The sequence below is a fragment of the Cyrtonyx montezumae genome, unplaced genomic scaffold (genome assembly GCF_038088225.1).
Source record: "Cyrtonyx montezumae isolate F1298 unplaced genomic scaffold, pur_monq_1.0 scaffold_37, whole genome shotgun sequence".
NCBI classification, from domain to species: Eukaryota; Metazoa; Chordata; class Aves; order Galliformes; family Odontophoridae; genus Cyrtonyx; species Cyrtonyx montezumae.
This window is the reverse complement of record NW_027072042.1, coordinates 1,067,216-1,088,644: the sequence shown is the minus strand read 5'-3', so window position 1 is coordinate 1,088,644 and position 21,429 is coordinate 1,067,216. Positions and strand designations below refer to the sequence as shown.

The 21,429-nt window shown below is 45.4% G+C and overlaps 1 protein-coding gene across 2 annotated transcripts in view; it reads right to left on the bottom strand.

The window, feature by feature from the left end:
* Positions 1 to 21,429, bottom strand: part of GDPD5 (glycerophosphodiester phosphodiesterase domain containing 5) — a 158,423-nt gene that overhangs the window by 18,964 nt on the left and 118,030 nt on the right. For both annotated transcript variants that reach the window (XM_065745754.1, XM_065745755.1), the window contains exons 4-9: positions 19,591 to 19,684; positions 18,809 to 18,868; positions 16,046 to 16,144; positions 14,962 to 15,055; positions 12,073 to 12,218; positions 3,094 to 3,176 (exon numbers count right to left, since the gene is read on the bottom strand). In XM_065745754.1, the coding sequence (XP_065601826.1) occupies positions 3,094 to 3,176; positions 12,073 to 12,218; positions 14,962 to 15,055; positions 16,046 to 16,144; positions 18,809 to 18,868; positions 19,591 to 19,684 (576 nt within the window). The remainder of the gene's footprint in view (positions 1 to 3,093; positions 3,177 to 12,072; positions 12,219 to 14,961; positions 15,056 to 16,045; positions 16,145 to 18,808; positions 18,869 to 19,590; positions 19,685 to 21,429) is intronic.

Below are 21,429 nucleotides of genomic sequence, written 5' to 3'. Positions count from 1 at the left end.
AACTCCTGCTGCAGACAGGGCTGCCACTCACTAAATAACACACTAGATCAGGGTGCCCACGGGTCCATCCAACCTGGCCTTGAGCCCCTCCAGGGATGGGGCAGCCACAGCTTCTCAGCTCAGGCAAGAACAGCCACCATGAATTCTCAACACCAACCAAAGATGCCTGCAATGTCTGTAGCTCCAAAAAACTGACAGAGGTTTTCCATACCTTGTATCCACAGACATGTGCATACACGCACATGCAAGCTAGTGGTTAGTAAGCAGATGTTCTCAAGTGGTTAGTAAGTAGATGTTGAGCAAGATTTTCAATAGCTCTCAGTCTACCTAGGAATGCAATGCTTATGGGCTTCTACAAGGTAATAAATCTTAAATAATCTCTTCCAATTTGAGACTGGTTTGAAGAGACAGCCATATTCACATGAATAGCTATGTTCATGCATCTTAAAGGAACCCATCTTAAAGAAAACCCACCTCTCAGAAGAAACCAAACAGCCAAGTGCATGCCCTGTGGTTTTTAAGCCACCTAGGTATTACAGAACAGCAGTTCTGAGAAGCCTAAGAAGCTCTTCAAGCTTTCTTTCAGACCAATTTTCTGTAGCTGCATCGGTGGTGGGATAATGAAAGCTTTTATTAAAGGCTGAAGGACAATTGTCTGCACTCAAAAATCAAGATAAACTCTGCACAGCCAGCCTGATTCCAAAGCAAAGTGCCCATCTTCATACAAGGCAGACAGTGTCCGGAAAGGAGATAGGGTTAAAAAACAAAACCCATTTGAATTAAGAGATAACTCTGAGCACTCCTCACCCACAGAGCTACAGGGAATACAAGACAGCAAGTGGGGATGATGGAGCAAATGCTGTCCTATCTTTATCACTGCCTGCAGTAGTCCTTTGTCACAAGGGTCATTTGTGTCTTATTTACTGTTTCTGGTGTGCATCATGACAGCTATTCCTCCTTCCAAAGCAGCACACTGACACAGCAGCACCATGCTCAGCTGTGCACCATGCTTCTGCAGGCAAAAGGGTTTTTAATTTACAGTAAAAAAACCCAAACAAATCAGAAAGTGCTAAACAACTGCAGCATTAAGAGTGTGGAGTGTTTAAAGCAGACAGGAGCTCAAGCCTTAATATTGTGAAGCAGAGCATCATTAGATACTGCTGAGCCTCAACCACAGCACAGAAATCTAATGGGGCACTTCACATTGACTCCCTCCTGCCCAATCCTTCCCTGTGTGGAGTCACTCAGCCCAATGCAGGGCAAACCACAACATAATAGCAGGCACAGGTGGGAAGAAGGAATTCAGAGTGAAAAATCAGAGCTTTAGAAGAGAGGTGAGAGGAGGTGGAAGATGGGAGGGGAACATGCAGCAATATTACACTATTTCTGCATGAAGCAAAGAGGCTTTGAATGCACCAGTGCTGGCTTTGTAACCAGAACCACCCAGTTTAGAGCATACACTGGACTGGGAGCAGGATGTGATGTACGTGACTATGTCCCAGTGGCCCACCTATATTCTTCCAGAGGAGGAATGAGTGGGAAGAATGGAAACATCCCAGGAGGAGAACTGATGGTGACCCAGCAAGCCACAGGCATGAAGAGCTTCTTTCAAGCAAACTCTTCCCAAAACTGCTGTCAGCTTAGGTTCATAGGTTCATTAGGTTGGAAAGGAGCTACAAGATCATCTAGTCCAACCATCCTCCTATCACCATCCCTACCCAACTACTAAATCATATCCCTTAGCACCTCATCCAAACGCTTCTTGAACAGCTGTGTTGACAGCCCTGCTTTTGGTCTGAAGGTCACTGAAGGCCTCTTTCTATAAACCATCTTGGATCTCCCCTGAAGGGCCTCAGATAATTGATCCAATCAAGGGCATCATCATTTGTGATTCTGGGTAGCAAGCTGCTGTCCCTTCACAACCATTAATACCGTAATCTTTGAAAGAAGAATCTTATTGCTAATATCCCAATTCTTCCTTCATCCCTCTGCAATGAGTCCCCAGGGGAAGAAGTTCCTTCAGTTTTCATGCTTCTCCCTCTCAAACAATTAGGGAAAGAAAGAAAGCACTGTGACAATTAACTTCCAGAACCTTATCCTCCACCAAAACTACCTCTCCAACAACACCAACCTTCAAAGAGATCAGGAAAAAAAAAGAAAAAGAAAACACCAGCCAGCCTTGACTCCTCCTTGTATTTATACCTGGAACTAAGACAAACTCAGGGATCACCAAGATAAAGCATTACATCTCCCTTCACTTCCACCCTCTTGCAATACATGCAAAATGCAGTTCAGAAAGGAAGACTGCTGGACAAAAATCACACTCCTGGAACAAAGCATGGTTCTTGAAGTAACTCTGAATGACATCTAAATTGGCCTTGTCAACTCAAGACTTGTCTGCAGGGAAAGACTTTTTGATGGGAAACTGTCTGACCAGGTTCCTCCTTCGCTCAGCAGTAATGGGATGTGAAAGAGGGCAGGAGAATGATGTTACTCCTGTGCTGCTAAATCACTGTAGACAGTTGAGCAAGGCTGAGAAACCCTCTTGAATACCTGCAGCACAAGGAAGTCACTTTGGGATCAATTCTCTCTCCAGGCTGTCTCAATAAATGTCATATTTAAGCATTTTTGCCTTTTCCCTAGACCAGCTGACTTGAAGCCGTGCTAGAAACAAGATGCTGTGTGTCACTGTAGTAAAGCAAGTTCTAGGATGAACAGCAGTCTTCTTCAGGTTCATTAATATTATTTTCATAAGAAAGGAATCCAGGTTCTCTCAACTGGGCAGCTTCACCTTCAGCCATCGTCTCAGTGGAATGATTTATAGCACCAGTGCACTACAAGTGGACACAGCTAGGAGGTCACAGAATCATAATTACCACTGCATTACCAATGCGTTACCACTCGTCCTGAGATGAATTTTTTTTCTAATAGCCAACCTAAGCCTCCCCTGGGAGCTGTCAGATATGCTCACCATGAGAACCCCTTTCAATGGGAAACACCAGGATCAACCAGACAGCAGATAAGAGACCCAATAGCATGGTTTGGGCTGTCCACAAAGTCTCCATGCTCACCCCGAGTATGACATAGGCTTACCTTAGTATGACATCAGCCTGGACTCCATATATCTTCTGCTCCACAGCTTTCTGGAAGGACATCAGGGTATTTTCTGGTGCCAGCTATGACCAAGGAAAGAAGTTTAGCAGTAAGCAGGCATACGTACAAGACATGAAGTCTGAAGATGACCAATGCTTCTGACCCCACTGAGGGCCTTTCACCCTCAAGATGGAAGTCAGTGCAGACACATCATGGCCTGCAACACCAGAAACCCAAATGGAAAATCAGTGTACAAGAGATTGCTCAGTGTGGTTCCCAGACAGAGGGCCCACAGAAAGTGACTGTTCCTGTGATGCCAATTCTCTACCCACAGGCTGTAGGTGGAGCTACCTTAATAGTTCTTTATTCTCCTGTTTTCCTATACAAACAGTGATTAAGATGCCACTACGGAAAAGAGAAAGTGTACAGAGCAGGCTATAATCCCTCCCATGGGGAACAACAAGACTGCAGGTCCTGTAGGAAACATTTTATTTTCACATCTCTCTGTCAGTGAGAAGTGGTCTATCGTTAAGGCTAAAAATCAGTTGATTTCTCTTAATAACAAATGATTTATCAACAATAAAGCAAAATTAGCCTTAGGCCTAGAAAACGTGTCCCTATAGCAATCACAGATAAAGACTTGAATTTCAGGCTGCCCTGAAACACGAGCTCATCAGAATAAAGCTATTCAGAAAAATCGTTTTGACATTTTCCAGTTCTGCTTTCAGGTTTAGCACATCTGTAGCACCCTGCTCTTCCACCCACCCCATAAGGATCGGTGATTTCCATCAAGAGACGATGAGCATTCACAAGCTGTGGTTTTTCAGCAGTTGCTGAGGGATTGGGAAGAGGAATAACCTGAAGAACAAAGACCTAAAGGCACCACGTGAGCAACATGCACAATAAACTTTTATATTTAAGGCATCTTTAAGGGGCATTCGTTTTCTTATTAACTGATTGATTTAAATGCTTGGATCAACAAGCTCCGGGGCTAAATAACCCAACCAAATACTGTTCATGGCAGCAACACAGCCATGGTACAGACACACAACGCCTGCACTGAGCTCCTCTGGCTCAAATCACACATCAATATCAGTACCTTTTTCTGTTCGTCCAGCAAAATCAACACGGAGGCACGTCATCTACCCCCAGAAAAACTCCCAGTCAATGCCTGGCTTGTCTAGGCCACCCCACCACATCCTCTTGCCCAGCCCTGTGCTGGGTCACACAAGGTCAGACAAGAAGAGCTTTTTGCAAGAGATGCACGATGCCCAGAGCTGTCACCAGGGAGCAGCAGCCCCACGAGGATCCCAAACCCAGCTCCTAGAGCTGCTCTCAGCATCTCCGCTTTCTTCTCCAAGTAGCTCAGGTTTCCTCAGGGTGAGCACTGCAAGGCGATCCACTGCTCGGTGCTGGGCAGTGCTCACTATCTGCTTTCAGAGACTGCAGGGGTTGCAAGGAAATAAAGCAGGTAGTGCTCAAAGCAGAGACTAGAAACTCAAGGGCGACGTGAGACCACCAGCCCAAGCCAGGTTGGTGGCTGGATGCAGCACAAGTCCCAGCCCAAGAGGTGACAGCAAGCTGCAACCAAACCCACGTCCCTGCAAGCAGCCTCGCCAGGGATGCAAACGTACCAGAAATAGAAAACAAAATGTGCCGAGCTGTAAATCATCTCTTGGGTGAAGGAACACTGGAAAAGGCAGGATGGACTACCTCCACTAAGCAATCGATGTAAAACCCTTCACCAAGGGTAGGACAAAAATGAAAGGCACTGCTGTTACCAACCTGTGCAGTTAAGAGCTCACGTTGCATGAAGCAGGGCAAAAAGAGGGCAAAGAAGCCTGGCCAGAACAGCACTGTCCCTCTGCAGAGGTGGGGAGAGGCAGCCAAGGTCTCCTCTATCAGCTAGACTGGGGAAAAGTGAATTTAGACAGAGCCACGTCTGCACGCGGAGGTAAAAATGAAAGCCACGTAGGAAAAGAGTCTTTTGGAGATGGGATTTTAGGATTTCAGTTTGTCAGAAGGGAAAAATCTGGCCATATAAAGACAGCAGGGATGCGCCGAGTCAGAGCTGAGATGGAGTTTCAAAACAGTGTGCCATTATGGGTCCATCCTCAGTGCTAAGAGATACCACCGAGCCTAACTCCCACTGAGACAAGAGCCCAGCCCCAGGAGTGGAGTATTTCACTTCTGCATCATCTCCAGTCCTGACACAGGTTGCAGGCCAAGCTTTGCTCTTCAAGGGCAAAACTGAACCCCATCAGAGTTACATGCAGCTGCTCAGATTGGAGGCACATCTCCTTCATTCCAAGGAAGTCAGCCTTCAAAAACAAGTTCAAGAAACACTCAGAACTCCATGCAAGTCTGCACTGGAGTTGGACTCAATGATCCTCATGGGTCCCTTCCAACTCATGATATTCTGATTCTACGTTGCTATTTTAGCTCTGCAGAGGAAGCAGGACTTTGAAAACCCTTCCAAAACCAGACCGACACTTCAGCTCCGACCATCAAAATGTGCACTCAGGATCTGTAACATCATCTTAACCACAACACCACTAGAAGTGAAGAGCATCACCCTGAAGGGCATCACAGATGGGTGAGCATCGCTGGCTGCCCTGAACCAGCAAACAGCACAGACATCAGCAGAGGTGCTCTCTGCACTGCTGTGCCCCACACTGGTGTCATGTCCCATCAATATAAGAAACTGCATCCCCATATGAGTCCATTATTGACGTGGAAAGCTGTCCTTCTGGTCCCTCTAACCCTCTCAGCTGACTCTAGCCTCAAGGGGACTGAATGGGCTGCTCACACCGATGACACAACCCAGTAGAGCAAAACTGCAATAAGTAAATAAAGACATAATCCTGCTGGTATTATCCTCCATCTCTGCCCACTTCATCTGATGATTTTTCTCCTTAACGTGATACCGTCATGCAAATTATATCTAAAACCCAAATCCAGGTTTGCAGCAATCCAGTGCAGCTAAATGCAGTCTGTTAAGAAGTCAGCATTGGGATGATATTGGACAAAGCAATGACTTCAGCCCCCAAACCCACCCTACAAACTATGCTAACATCCACTAAAGGCCACGGACAGTCCCCTGTGCAGTTTGTAAAAGCTTTACCTCCTTTGCACTTGGTTTGATAGGTTCAACTCCCCCTGCAAGAATCAGCCTGCTGTTCAGATTCTTCCTGTGAGTAATTTCTAGAAAATTGCCCGTGAGTAAACTCATTTTGACTATTTCTGTGCTCAGAAGCAAATACTTTCAAATGGAGCACTGAAGTCAAGAGCTCTGCACCTTCCTTAATGAATACTGTGAAAGTGCACAGCCAGCTGAACATCCCTACACCATGTTTTTCTTCTAATTAGCCAGCAGGCCAAGATTTCAAATTAATGTGTGTATATATATATATCACTGCATCATTTGCATGTTAGGGAGACTAATGATGAAGCTCGCACAGAAGAAGCAAATTTGTTCCAAACCCTAATTGCAGCCACAACGAGCTTTAAGGATTTTTTCTCATCCAAAAGCATCCACTTAAAAATCTGTTCTACTTCTCCCTTCCTTCTCATCTCCTTGTGAGCCAGTCAATGGACTTAAAGCACAAGGCTGAGAATTGGGGTTTTCCTTCCCATGAAACGATGTCCTCTGGAAGTTCTCTTTGTGGGGCTTAGGCTGGGATCTGCCAGTACTTCTACTTTCATGATTAGGGTCCCACAACACAGCTTACAAAAAATAAAAAGTAAAAAAAAGGATCATTAATCCCCAGGAATTCAAGGTATTTTACAGAGCACCTACATCTAACATCTCTAGAAAAAGCTCTACAAGACTGGAAAGAAGTTCAAAGGTGCAAAACAAAAATACTGCTGTGGACCAAGATAGAAATTTAAACAAAAAAAGAATTAGAGGTTGAATAACAAAGCATGTGAGACCTCATCATTGGTGTATCAGATGCAAAAGTTGAACCTTCATTTAATTAAAGAATGACTTTCTATAGAGTGGTTCCAGCAAACACAAGCCCCGCTCCGGGACTGACAGAAGACACGAGTTGTGTTTGCTGCTATAAACTGGACCAGTGGACAGGTTACTTGGCCCTATCTTTAACAGTTAGGGGTAAATAGAAAGCAACAGAATGAAGTCAGCAGGTTTTCACTAGCTGAAGGCTCACCAATAAAGCCACAGTCCCAACCAAAAGTCCTCACTAATGGTTTTATCAATAGTTGACATTACGAGACGACGAGATGCCATCTCAGAATTGCCAGCATATGCTGGAAGCTTCACCTGCAGGTGTGTTAGAAAATAAATGACAAAAGTCACAACTCCACATATGCATATTACTGGAATTCTCCTGAAAGCAATGCAACGTGCTCCCTGCTGGGGCAAAACTTTCTCCCTTAACATCCCAAAAGCTGAATCATGATCGTAGAGGTTGGAAAAGACCTCCAAGATCATCGAGTCCAACCGTACACCAACCACTAATATTTCCTCACTAAACCATGTCACCAACCCTGGAGGTATGTAAAGAACATTCAGACATTGTGTTGAGGGACATGGTTTAGTGAGAACTATTGGTGGTAGCTGGACAGCTGGACTGGATGATCTTGTAGGTCTTTTCCTACCTTGGGGATTCTCTCTGCCCCTTAGTACGACTCCTAAACCCTTCTTGAACACCTCCAGGGACATTGACTCAACTAAACACTGGCTCCACAAAGTGCCTCATCTCACCAACGGGTACTTTTCCTCCCCAAACGTGTGCAAACCCTATGAGTCAGCACTGCCAAAAATGTCCTTCCACTCTGCCTGCGCATGGCATGGAGTCAGCTGCTGCCTGCCAAGAAGAGCTCAACGGCGTGCAAACCCTGCGTGCTCTGTGACACACAGACAGATGTTGGGAAGGTGCTGTTGAAACATGCTGAGAGCCAGCTGTCTGGGTGGGTTGCCAAACCTTTGTTACAGTGCTATTTGGAGCCTCCAGCTCTGAAATTAGGAGCCGTTTTCATCTCCGACGTGCTTGGATTGGTTCCACTGGTTTAGTCCTGTGGGGTTTTTTGTTTATTATTTTTATTCCCATTTTTTTTATTTATTTCAAGAACCACCATTACCTTTCTGGTCCCAGTAACAGGAGGTGAATTTTTAGGTTTCATGCATTTCCTAAGGATAACAGATCCAGCTGAAATATTGAGTATCCCAAGCTCTCTGGGTGGTTTACCTGCAATTTGAGGTCAGAGATCATGATGAGCCTAATTTTTCTCATACGGAATGTAAACTGAGGGCTAAAACTATAAGCAAGTAGAACTCACTATCATTGAGAGTGCCTTCTTCAGATCTCAGTCCCAAACACAACCTGTCCCAGCTCTGAGCACCCCGTAAGGGAAGATGTCTGGGAGAAGACTTTAAAGAAGCAAATGGCAACTGAAACTCGTGTCTAGTTGGATTACATTATTCTTTTTTATTTTCGATTTGGTCTCAGCTTTATTTCTCACTCGTGTTTTGGTGTATCTTCAGCACAAAAATCACAAGGACTCAAATCTATTGGCATTGAAGACAGAATGCCACTAAGACTGCTGATAATAGAATGAAAAGGACGGAGGACCAAAGACACCTGCTTGTAACACCTTCAAGCTAGATTAACATGCAAAAGTTTCAGAGCACCCCATCTCCTGTTTTGGGGTGTCAGATGATTCTCATACCCACCAGGACAACAGCCCTTCAAATTGATAGATATCAGGGTCTGGTGCCCTCAAATCCTCACACACCACTGCTACTATGCTGATGCTCTCCTGGGAGTCCAGATGGAAAGAAAGAGACCTGGATGCTGAAGAGTTAACTTTAAGAGCCTTCAAAAAGATATCAGTTGATTAATTAAGAGTAAGGGTTTTTAGATAACACCCTGAGAGGACAAGACATTTAGCACGATGAGAAATGGATATGACTGGATGATATTTAGCCAAGGGAAAGGAGGAGTTACACAGAAGGGCATTTCTAGACATGAATTAAAGAGCAGAAAAGGATGACACCAAAGAGATATCTCTTGGAGGAGCACTACCACCATTACAAACTGACAGCCATTGTGGAGACAGTAGGTTGTGCCTCATCTAGGTACTGATGCCAAGATGCTTTCCAACTTTTTTTCTCATTCTGCTTAAATTGCAAGGATATTCTCATCCGCCATCATTTTAAGAAAAATTATATGAGCCACTTTGGCCTCTCTTCCTCATTTTTTTCCTCCACAGAACAAGGACAGCAGTTGAGTTGCACTCATACACTGCAAAGGATGCTCTCAGCTATTCTACAGGGATGAGAGAAGGGAGATAGGCTGTGTGCAGGCAGGGAGGACATCAGGCTGTAAAGAAAAGCATGAGGAAAGTTCATTGTTCATGTATGAGGAACAGTCTACCTCAGCATCCTGGGTGAATCAACATACTGGGTCATGCATCCCTCAAGAATAACCACACAGTTTTTTCCCAAGAAAGGACTCAATTTCAGCATTTTTTGCCTTAAAACCCATATGCAATCACCCAAAAAAACCTATCTCAGGACAGCAAGCATCTTTATCCCATAGATCTCCTGCGCTGGTTCTTACTAGAACAGCTCTAAGCTATTTGTATGTTTCTAGCATAAAAACACTGGTCATGTCAGTGCAGCATTACAGACCCGACCCTGCCAGACTGGTGAAACAAGCAGCTGTCGGGCTCTATCAGAGAGCCTGTTAGTCTGCACAGCTCACAAAACACATCTGTCTTGTTCCAGGAGATTTCTAAGAAGCATTGCAGTGCTGTTTGTCATTTCCAGTCCCACTAGATCCAGCATCACCTCGGGATCCAAACTCCCAGGCTCTGAGGACTTTTGATCTTGGTGTTGCCCAAGGGAGGATGTCTGTGTCCTACAGTCTGGTCTTCAGACTCTTCTCCAAACTGTTTCCTTCTCTCTAGCTCTACTAGGCTCCATCTCTCCAAGTTAAACCTACATATAATTGGGTTCAACAACAAAAGTGTACAAAGTCATCCTGAGAAAACAATCCTATTAGCAGAAATGCCTTTTGTCAAGGCTTCAAATCATGACTGTTCAAGCAGACGTGACATTGCACAACCTTAGGTCTTGCACTATATGTTAGATGAAGCTTTCCAGACCCAGGATGTAATTAATTGGAACAGGTTGGCTCAGGAAAGTGGTGGAGTCACTGTCCCTGGAGCTGTTCCAGAACCGTGGAGATGTGGCACTGAGGGTTCAGTCAGCATAGTGGGAGTGGGATGGGGTTGAAACTTGGTGATCTTGCTGGCCTTTTCCAATCTTAATATTTCTATGATTTTATATAATGAAAGCTGAGAAACTCCAGACATGAGTACAGACTGGGAGAGGGATAGCTTGAGAGCAGCCCTGTGGAGAAAGACGTGGGGCTCCTGATGGACAAAGAAAGAGGAATGAATCAGCAGTGTGAGCTCACGGCCTGGAAGGCCAACAGTCCCCTGGGCTGCACCAACAGAGGGGTGGCAGCAGGCAGGGAAGGGATTGTCCCCTTCTGATCCATTCTGGTGACAGAAAACCAGCTCACTTTATCAGGGAAATGATGAAGGGAAGAACTGTGCTGAACAACTCTTGGTCCACAGTACCACATTCTGCACTAAGACATCTTCCACACCACTACTCTTCATCAACCTTTGCAACCCTCTTCATCCTGACATGCAAGCAGCATCTCCTCACGCATATTTATTCCATACTGTAAGGATTGTTTGGTGGCTCCAAGAGAGAACATAATACAATGAAAACACTGAGTATCTGCTGAAAGTCTTGCTCAAAATAAGATACAGTCAGTTTTTCATGAAATAGTACAATCTGGAGAACACATCATAGATTCATAAAGGCTGGAAAAGACCACTTAGATTCCCCAGGTCCAACCATTGATCCATTCCCACCACCTCCACTAACCATGTCCCTCAGTGCCACAGTCCTGGGACACTTTCAAGGATGGTGACTTTACCACTACCCTGAGCAGCCTATTTTCCTCTTCAGGCACAGACCCTCCAGGAATAAAGATTTCTAACAAATTTTTGTGATTTCTTAAGTTCTCACACAGTTCCTTCTGGCCTTCAAGGCTGGTTCAAACTCAGTGGAACTGGAAAAAGCATTTGTAATACCCAAAACTTCATTCCATCACCCACAGAGGTGGGCTAGATAAAAGAATAGTAAAAATTGAGCTGGTGTGTCAAGAGATTTCTTAAAGAAATAAAGAATTAGAAAGAAAGAGAACAGAAACAAAATATTTCAGGGTTGTAGTAGGCATAAATCTCTTCTAGTGCTCACTCTTGTACTTGGAGAAGAGCTCAAGCATATTCCAGTCAGACAAATACATTCTGACAACCAATGGTGATATTTTCTTCTATGAATGTAAACAAAAATGTTAGCTGGGAGCCTAAAAAAACACATTTCCAGGGCCAGTGTCTACACTGCATTGTGCCATCTTGTTACAAGGTCAATTGTAACCAACAGGGTGAGATGAAGGTACATCTGTGAAACAGAACCTAAAGCACCCAGACTGGAGACTCAGACCAGTGGATCCAAATAAAACAGGACACCATTACCTACACCAGGGCTGTGACCAAACCAGTAAGTCCCAGAAACCTTGGAGGAGAGGGGACTCCATCACTATGATTTCAAGGCCTACCCAGAGACAGATGACAGGGAAGTTTCATTTCCTCACTCTGTCTCATGATGATCTGCAATGAAAGATTACAGTGCAGCCATGTAGGCTCAAGCACAGCCTGTTTGTCTGTTTGTTTTTGTAGACTGCCACATATTTAAAGCATCTTGCGGTGAGCTGGGGGTAACCACTAGTGGTGAAGTCCTGCAAAGGATGCAGGCCACAAACCATTTGCCATATATATTCTCCAGAGAGCAACCTGGACACTATTAGACCCAGTACTATCCCATAGGCAGGCAAAAGAGTCAGACATCACAACACTGAATGTGAAGCTACTCACCATGGGTGCCCCACGGTGACCTATGATGGCTGGCTTTGGTCCCAGAGCCTTCTTCTCCATTATGCAAGGGGATGAGATGGTGAGGGGGACGAGGTAAAGTGCAACTACGACCGCGAGGTATGCAGTGATCATCAGCATCTGAGAAGCTGGAGTGGAAAGAGAGAAAGATGGTGAAAATGTTGGTAAAACTCCTTGTACCATAGGGGAAAAGTCAAGAGACCTTCCTCCTCCTTCAGAGCAGAGGTTGCTCTACAGCCATTGCCCCCAGCAGATGTCCTTGTTTAGGAAAAAGCATTCTATTAAACAAATCTCTTGAAGCCTGTCAAGTCACAGAAACATAGAAGTCCTGAGTGAGGTTACCTTTGAACTCACAAGGCAAATATTTGCAATAAATGCAAGATGGAGAGAACAAATTTTAGAGGAAGGTCAGAGCAGTTCAGCTATGGTTTTGGCCACGACTGGTCTGGTTTCATGCTTTTTGAATCCAGCATCCAGCAGTCTCATTCAAGAAACAGAAAGTAACACTAGCAACTCTTTCAGCTTGTTTTTCCTCCTTTCTCTGACAGTTGTCAAGCAAAAAGTACTCAAAGAACTGAAGGGTTCTTGCTGAGTGAGCTCATGCTATGTCCTGCACCACAGAGGCATGGTGTCGTGATGTTGTGTGTTACTGACATCAAAACCACCAGAACTGGTTGGGAGGTGATCCCAACCCAATGCTCATTTACCCTATGAACATCACCGATCAGGCTTCAATGGACTGAAGCCTCAGATTCAGAGAATAAGCTTGGAATATATTTTGTTTAGTGGTCTGAACCTACAAGGAAAGGATGCTCCAAAACGGGTCATGGACCGTGTTAAAATGGATTGGAAAACACTCAGCCATGCAGACGTGGCAACTGGGAAGATGCAGAGATAAATAGATAAATAAAATACAAGCTGGAAAAATACAAGCAAAGTTCATGCTGTTAAGTTTGCAGTTGGATGGTCTGTTTGGAAGGAAGTCACCTGGTGATCACCCAAGCTAAGCAAACAGGACAAATCTCCCACTTTGTGCAACATGGAAGGGCCCATACAACTTTCAGATGCAATCTTCTTCCTCCACTCCTCCTGGTCTTATCGACCACACCAAAGAGGCCTGAGCTCTCAGGGCATGTTTCTCACTAGAGCTCACTGATCTCTATCTGACCTCAGGAACGGGCTTTGAAAACATGATACTATTTTTTTTTTAATTACTGGAGACATTCAACAAACTTTTATTCTGCAGGTCTGGAAAACAGAGCATTGAAGACTAAAGAAAATGCCAATTTACTCAGGAAAAAAAAAAAGGCAGGTGCTGAGTATCATTTGCCTCAAAGAAAGAACAAGAACGTACTGTTGGAGCAATGACTATAGGTGCACCAGCTATTTCCAAAAGACTATTATTACCAAGTGGAATACAATTTTCCCATCATAAGGGACTGTATGTTCTCACAGAGGTTTCATTTTTTAAAAAGAAAACCTGAGCTAAATGAAAGAGCAACAAAAAAAGAATTTACACTACCACTTCAACATTATCTGCACCAAGAAGTACATGAACTCCTCCAGGTAAGACATTTTGAACAAGTAAACTAATCCTGAAATATGCAGGGAAATTCAAGATCCAATGATACAGAAGAGATGTGCATTTTTCCTTTTAAAATAAAATAAAAATAAAAAAAAAAACAGAACCAGAAAAAGAACAGCAAAACAGCTTCCTGGCTTATATTAAAAATAAATTAGAATTAAAAAAAAAATCAGACATGCAACTGCAAGAGAAAATTATGAATTCAGAAGGAGCCCATGCACTAGGCATAACCACAAATCCTCCCCCAGCTGGCAGCATAATTACACACTAGGACATATTGAAGAAGAACCAGGTACACCTTTTTGGCATATTTAAACATCAAGGCAGAGAAATTCTTTCTTTGAAAGATCTCTCTGGATATCAAATTCTTTCAATCTCCAGCCACCATCTTTCTCATGCTTAACACCCTCTTCTTGGAAGTCTTTCACAAGTGTTGCCAAATCCTTCCAGGGCTTGTATCTTGCTGCAGGTTAAATACCAATTAAAATCACTGTTCTGAAACTGGCGCGGATGTCTGAAGACATCCATGGGCGCCGTCAGGAAAAATGCAACTGGGGGTACAGAAGGAGAACATTGTTCTCCAAGAAAACACAAAGAAATAGCTTGGACTTGGGAGAACTCATGGCAGTGACACGCAGGTGAGATGCAGAGAACCTGACTCAGTGGACAGGACAGAGGCAGAAGAATTGGGTTAAGAGTGTCCTTCACTTCCCTATTCCCTAAGAGACCTGTGGCCACATCTCAACGTGCATTTTGGAAACACCTAGGCACTGGGGTCAGATCCCTGCTGAGCCCTCTAATGTATCACAAGCACCAAGTGCATGAAGGCTTTCAAGAGACAGGTCCACCTCGAAATGCACGTGAACAAGAACCAAGTTGCTGGGGGAGAGGTGAAGTGCTTATAAGAGAACCACACTGTGTGTTAGCTGCAGAGGGTGCAACTCCCTAAAGCAGATTAGTGGAAATCGAGATGCTTTTATTCATTGCATCATCAAAAACAGCCCTTTCACCTCCAGCTCTGTTGTGGTTCCAACAACAAATTGTCATCCATGGGATCCAGGTGTATCCCCAGCCCAGGAGCTCCTCCTCCAGCCAGGTTTTGCCAGAACTTTCCACCTCCCTAGAACAGCTGAGCCTCCAGATCGCCACGAAGGAGCCTGCAGGAATCAGCACTGGCTTCTGCCAGGAGGACCCAGCCCTGTGACAACCACATGCAGCCCCTGACCTCCCCACGTGGACAGGAGTGCTCCACAGGGCAAGAGAGAAGATGCCCAGCTGGTACTCACTGGCTTTCTCCATCCGTGCAAACTGCCCCGCTATCAACCACGACAAGGCTGTGACTGCTGCAAGTGCTCCTATGTGCAGGAAAGGGGCTGTGGCCTGCAGGACACAACAAGAGGAGAGAAAAAGTGATTAAACACCCCAGCACCCTTTGAGCTCACTCATCTTGTAGGCTTCGTGGGGCATTTGGTGATTCCGAGTTGAGTTTCACAGCATTCCTGCTTCAGGCTCCTGCATCTGCGTTGGCCATCTCTTCCAAAACCTTCTGCTACCCATGGCATTCAAATCCCTCAAGTGAAAGCAGGGAAGCTCTAACCCCCCTCCACTAACACATATTTGATAAAGGCCTCCTTAGATACCAAGAAATCTGAGGTAAAGCTCTTAGTGCTACTGAGACATCTCCTGTAGTCCAGTTGAACACGTAGGTCTGCACATCACCGTGATGCAACGCCACGAGAGAAAGCTGGAGATGGTTCCTCTGAGTCATGCTTCTATTCTCCAGTGTCTGCCTATATCTTTAGAAAGCAAGGAAAGGGGAAGCACTTCTGAGAAATATTAGTCACTCGTGTGTACGCTATTTTTGCGTATTACCAACTATTCAGCAGTAACCCACAAGCAGAACCCCTCAAGCCTTTCATAGGCAAAGTGTTTTTCATACAGTTCTTTTGGGAAGAGATAAAAAGGAAGAGAGGCGAGCTCTGTGAGGGAGTTCAGTTCATAACCATTTTCATTTAACACTTATACAGCCCTACAGCACGTGAGTCTTTCTTCAAGCAGGACTCAAACCCACAAGCTCCACTATTTTTTCAGATGCATATAAAAATAAATCCTGAAGTGCACTCTTGTGGTGCTGGAAGAGCCTGGCACTCCCAAACCAGACACCAGATCCAGAGCGTTGCTGATGAAGCAAGACCATGGCTTTTTCAAAGAGGAACTGCTCTTCCAGCAGCTCTGAGTCACATCCAGCTTCAGGATTTCCCACCTCTACGTCTCCAGCCAAGCCCTGCTCTGAGTTCAAAGGAAAGAGATACGGAAACAGAGTGATTGCATCTTTGCCCACCTAGGGAAGCATGCCTGAAGACAACTTACTTGCAGTGAAATAAATACCATCTCCCATTCGTCGTCCCAGAGCTGTGCTATCGATGACATTGTCACCACGGTGGTTATCAAGGTTGTCATCAGGCCAATCTGCAGTAAACAGAGTACTTACTGGAACCTTCGTGTTGTTATAGCAGTTTTTACAGATGGGGAAATGGAGAGAAAAAGCTCGTGCATGCAATAAACAGCTTGAGACCATTAGCCTCAGAAGGAGAGAGGCTGGGCTTGTGTGCTGTCCCAGCATAATCTCCCCTTCCCCACCACTGGGGATACAATGCTGGGCCCAGAAGGACACACCTCATGGATGGCTGAAGTCCCACTTTCTCCACACAGAGGTCAACTGCATGGAAAGATGAGGTGATTTGCCCTGCTGACAAACTGGGTCTGAAGCAGACTGAACAGAGATTGGGCTCTGCCAGGCAACTTCAAGCAGTTCCCAGAATCTTGTGGCCCTTCTGCAAGGTGCTGTGTAGGTTGGAGAGCTCCACCCAGCTTGCCTCTCCACCTCTTTAGAGATAAACCTTAGCATACCCAACAGATGAAATTGGCATACCCAACAGATGGTGAAATTGCCCTTCAGTAAAGAGTGAACGTACGTGCGTCCCCATCACTAAGCAGACATCTCTGAGATGGGTCAGCACAGCTTTGAACATGGATATAACTGCACTTGGGTCTGAAATGGAAACAGCTGCATGGCCAGCATTCAAACCATGGTCACAGAGTGGTGAAAGCAGATATTATTGCATGAGAAGAGGCTCCAGGTGACACGTTGGCTGAGCAGGATGAGACCCAGTCCATCAGCCAGCTCCCCCAGCCCTAAGTGGCAGCACTCAGAAGCTTGAGCAGAGTAGTGAAAAAGGAAATGTCACCTCCACTTCAAAGGTAAAAGGTGCAAACCATCAAAACCTGACGTAGAAATAACTTCAATTGTAAAGATCTGGCAGACTACATGTGGGCTGTCTATCAAAAAACAATTTGCCATCCTCCTCCTCTCTGTCTGCTATCTCAGCCTCTGCTGTGCTGCATGCCTGCTAGATTCAAAGGATGCTGCTGCTGTCTCGATCTTATGTACTGTCTGCGCCTGAAATCAGTGCAGGAGACAAGCTGATACTGGGCAATGAATTGGTCATCAAGGATGCACGGGACCTCTCTAGACTGATTTCAGATTTTCCTAATACCTTAGATAAACGAAGACTCCACATCCACAACATTTGCACATAAGGACATGATTCATCTTCTAGTTTAGCTCTTGGTTCCTACCTGTCCTTCCTCTCCTGGCTTCCCAGAGGCCTGCAAACAGCACGACGGGTGCCTATAGGACAGCAGAGGCTTTACCCCAAGCCTCCAGCTTTATGGGAACATGAGCAAAGCACAAAGGGCCACAAGATCTGGCTGCTCTCAGCAAAAGGACCAGGAGATCGCTAAGGACCCAGCAGCCAAGAGGCTGCTTGCAAACTGCATGCTACTCATCTCTGCCCATCCAAGGAAGGATGGGATTTGCCTATTTAAATGTCACCCCCAGCTCTCCATAGGAACAGGTCGCAGCATTTCAAGAAGAAATTTGGAAGAAGCAGTGCTGCTTGCCCATATCAGCTTTTTCATGTGCTTCAAGCCATATCTGAAGGTAATTCAGGACAGTTGCACAGAGCACGTTAATTTATTGCAGACTCTTCTCTCTCCCTTCCTAGAAAGCTGAGGGAGGTATGGGGAAGGGCTGAGAGAGACAGAGCAACGTGTCTGAGTGGCAGTGGGCTTTTCTGGGATGAAGGGAAGGCAGAGTGGGCTTCTGTAGGCAAGGAGAACTGACTGATCTCCAACATATTCCTCTTCAGGACTTACTCATCCAAACCCACCAACCACCTGGAGAGCATCTGAAAATATCATCTCCCCCGACAAAGAAACATATGTTAGGCTCAAGGATCAACATGTTATTTGCCAGCAACAGTCAGACAGCCTCCACCCCCTCTTTACATTGCATCCTCTCCTCACCTTGAGGAAGAACCAATTCTATCACTTCTAGAAAGAACAAAAATTGAGGGGGAGGGGAAGTCTGTGCGCTGCACATACAGGACTGGTCCCTCGAGTAGCTATTAGTAAATTGCCAGTTAAAATATAATGCTGCCAAACCATTTGCTTTGGCACCATCTCTGCTGCCCTTCCTCTCCCCTTCTGTACTCCAAACATCAGGTCTGCATCTCCTCTTGCATTTCACATAAATCTTACTCAAGCTGCTTTTACATGCAAATCGGGGCCCCCTGGGGTTTCAGCAAACCCCAGCCTCCTCAGTGTCATTGTAAAGCTGGGGGTGCACATGTTCGCCCGGGGCTTTTCCTCCACCACTAACTTCAACCACATCCTGAACAGCTTCACATCTGCTCAGCCCCTCCCTCGGGGCTGGGCTCAGCGCAGAAAGGAGTGTGAGAGAGGTCTGTAACAGAGCATCACGCTGAGCTGAGACCAAAGTCAGGTTGCTCTCACGAAACAGGGGTTTTCTCTCCAGATATTTGCCCCCTGTCAGCAGGGACCCTGAAGCATTTCACCAACCGCAGAGCAAAGCCTTTGTTCCCAGGCTTTGATTGCCACTACTGCTAATTTGCTCAGTCCACTGAGATGAGAACTCAAGCATCAATGGCACGGAAAGACTGTGCTCTTCCCCCAGACTCAGGGACAGTGAGCATCCCATCCAGCATCCACTCCCTATCCTCATGTTTCATTGAGACCACTCTCCCTTCCAAGCTGAGAAGAGCTGGTTACCTTGTGAAGCCAGTGTAGGTTCATTTGCTGTCCCACAGCTATGTGACATAGTGCTAGTATCTAGAAAGAAGAAAACAAGAATCAAACAAGGGTGCATCATGAGCTTTAAGTGTTTGCACATGCAGGAGCACACCACCAGCCTCAAAAGACAACCAGACAAGAGCATCCCATCAGGATGGGGATGGTCTCGTAGGCGAAACCTAAACCTATTTGAAAGCCAAGTATCCCAATAGGGATGTGGAGGAAGAAACTTTGACCTCCAAGAGGCAAGGAGTTGGAGAGTGTGGTCCAGAGGTGCACAGCTCCTGGGAACCCTATATGTGTTCATTGCAGGGAAGTTGGACTAAGTGACCTCTAAAGGTCCCTTCCAACTGAAATGATTCTATGGAAAAGCTACTGGCTTGCTGCATGCATGGGCACCACCCTAAAAGTGGAGCCCCATCACACTGATGAGAGGAAACAACTTGATCTTGGGTTTCATCAGTACATCAAAGTTGGACTTGGTCATACCTAAGGGATGCAAGAATTCTTTTTCACCTTAAGCCAACTGCAGCATCAGCTTCAGTGAGTTTGAATTTGCACTGTGTCATCCGAGGCTGAGGACCACACATTTTTCACTTTCTATTTATTTTAGGCAACTTAAAGCCACGAGAGAGAGAAAGAGAGAAAAATCACTGCTGAAAGGAAAATTGCTCAGGTTAGAGGAAGACTGAGAAATTCACGCCTTTTAAAAAATAAAATAATGCACAAACTCACAGCAAAGGCACTTCTGTTACACTCACCAATAGCACTGTGATGTACGTAAAGCCAGCAGCAGTTGTTACAAGTATTGGAATGGACCAGTCACTCCAATATCCCATTCGGTTGTATAAAAACCTGAAAGATAAGTATGAAACAGAGATGAAGGGATTCAACACCATAACAACTTCACCATAATGAGAAAGAACTGTGGAAAATGGGCCTTTCTGCCTCCCCTCCACAGATGAGAGATAGGCAGCAAAAAGCACAAAGCACTCTGAAACAAAACCCTGGGTTTGTGCTTTGATCCCTCATGGGAAATTAACTCTGCAAAGAGGAATCAGACAATTATGTCAAACACAGCAACAACGTCACTTTGGGGAAAAAAAAAACAGCAAACAACCAGACACGAGGAGGGCTTGAGTTTTCAGAAAAGCATTCCCTACAAACAAGAGAAAAGTTGCATTTGCTTTTTGCCTCAACGACAGATTCAAAGCTGTCCCACGTGCTCACAGAGTAATAAATTCAATACAGAGATCACATCAAGGACAGGGAAAGAAAACAAACGTCGCTGGGCTCAGTGATCCTTATGGATCCTTTCATGCTCGGGATATTCAGTGATCCTATGATTCCTGCTAGAGGGAGACAGAAATTGGCCTCAAGGTTTCCCAAAAGGGGTCTGGTTTGAGAAACAGCATCCTTCTGATCTTCTTCACCCAACCAAAAGATCTGCTTGCTCGGCCTGAAGGATCCCTGTGGGCTTCTTGGTGTGGTGAACATCCTTGTTCCAGTCTTGCCATGCACCTTGGAACTGTAAGAGATGGATTGTTCAACACCTCTGTGATCCAATCTTGGCTAAAGGCAGCAGCAATCGTAGCCTCACCAAGGTTGGGAAAGACCTCCAAGATCACCCAGTCCAAACATCCACCTACCACCAACGTTTCCTCACTAAATCATGCCCCTCAGTTCCACATCTTAACATTTCTCAACCATCTCCAGGGATGGTGAACTCAACCACCTCCCTGGGCAGCCCATTCCAGGGCCTGACCACTGTCTGGGAGAATAAATTTCTGCTAATATCCAACCTGAAACATCCTGATGCTCTGGAGGACCAGAGCAGGGACTTAAGCAAAGTTGGAATAGTACTGAGATACAGATGACATTAGAATAATTAAGGTTGGAAAGGACTTCTGGGCTCCTCTGTCCCAACCCAACTCCAGCAGGGACATTCAAAGCAGAGTGCCCAGCACCACGTCCAGGCAGCTTCTGGAGCTCCCTAGGGAGCAGCCCCCAGCCCAGCTCTGGTCCCAGTGATACCACTAGTTCTTCTACCATGGATGTCCAACCTGTTAATTTGGCTGGGCTGCACTGAGTGAAGAGAATCATAGACTCATTAAAGCTGGAAAAGGCCTCTAAGTTCATCTAGCCCCAACCATCAGCTCCTCCCTCCCCACCATGCCCACTAACCCACACCAAAAGGTACCAAAGAGGGATTGTTTTGGATCTTATAACAAAACTTCATTGCATATATACATGTGTGTTATTAAAACATAAAAAAAGAGGGCAGCAAAAGCCTAAAACTGATGAACTAGACAAGTATGTGCCCAGACCATCACTCACATATCACACTCATCAGGTTTCCCAGCTCTATATTCCAGAGGGCAGCTTCAGCTCAGCAGCCTGCCTCTCTCCTTTGCTTTCATGGAGCCACAATGCAACAGGATCTTTATGAACAGAAGTACCAGGTGAAGCAGTCCATTATTCACAGTGGCAGCACAGTAAGTAGACAGTCCCTTGTGCCTGCCAGTGGGTCTCAAATGTCAAATTTGCATTTAAATAGCAATACACTTCCCAGTAAAACTATCCTGGAGGTGGACTAGAAA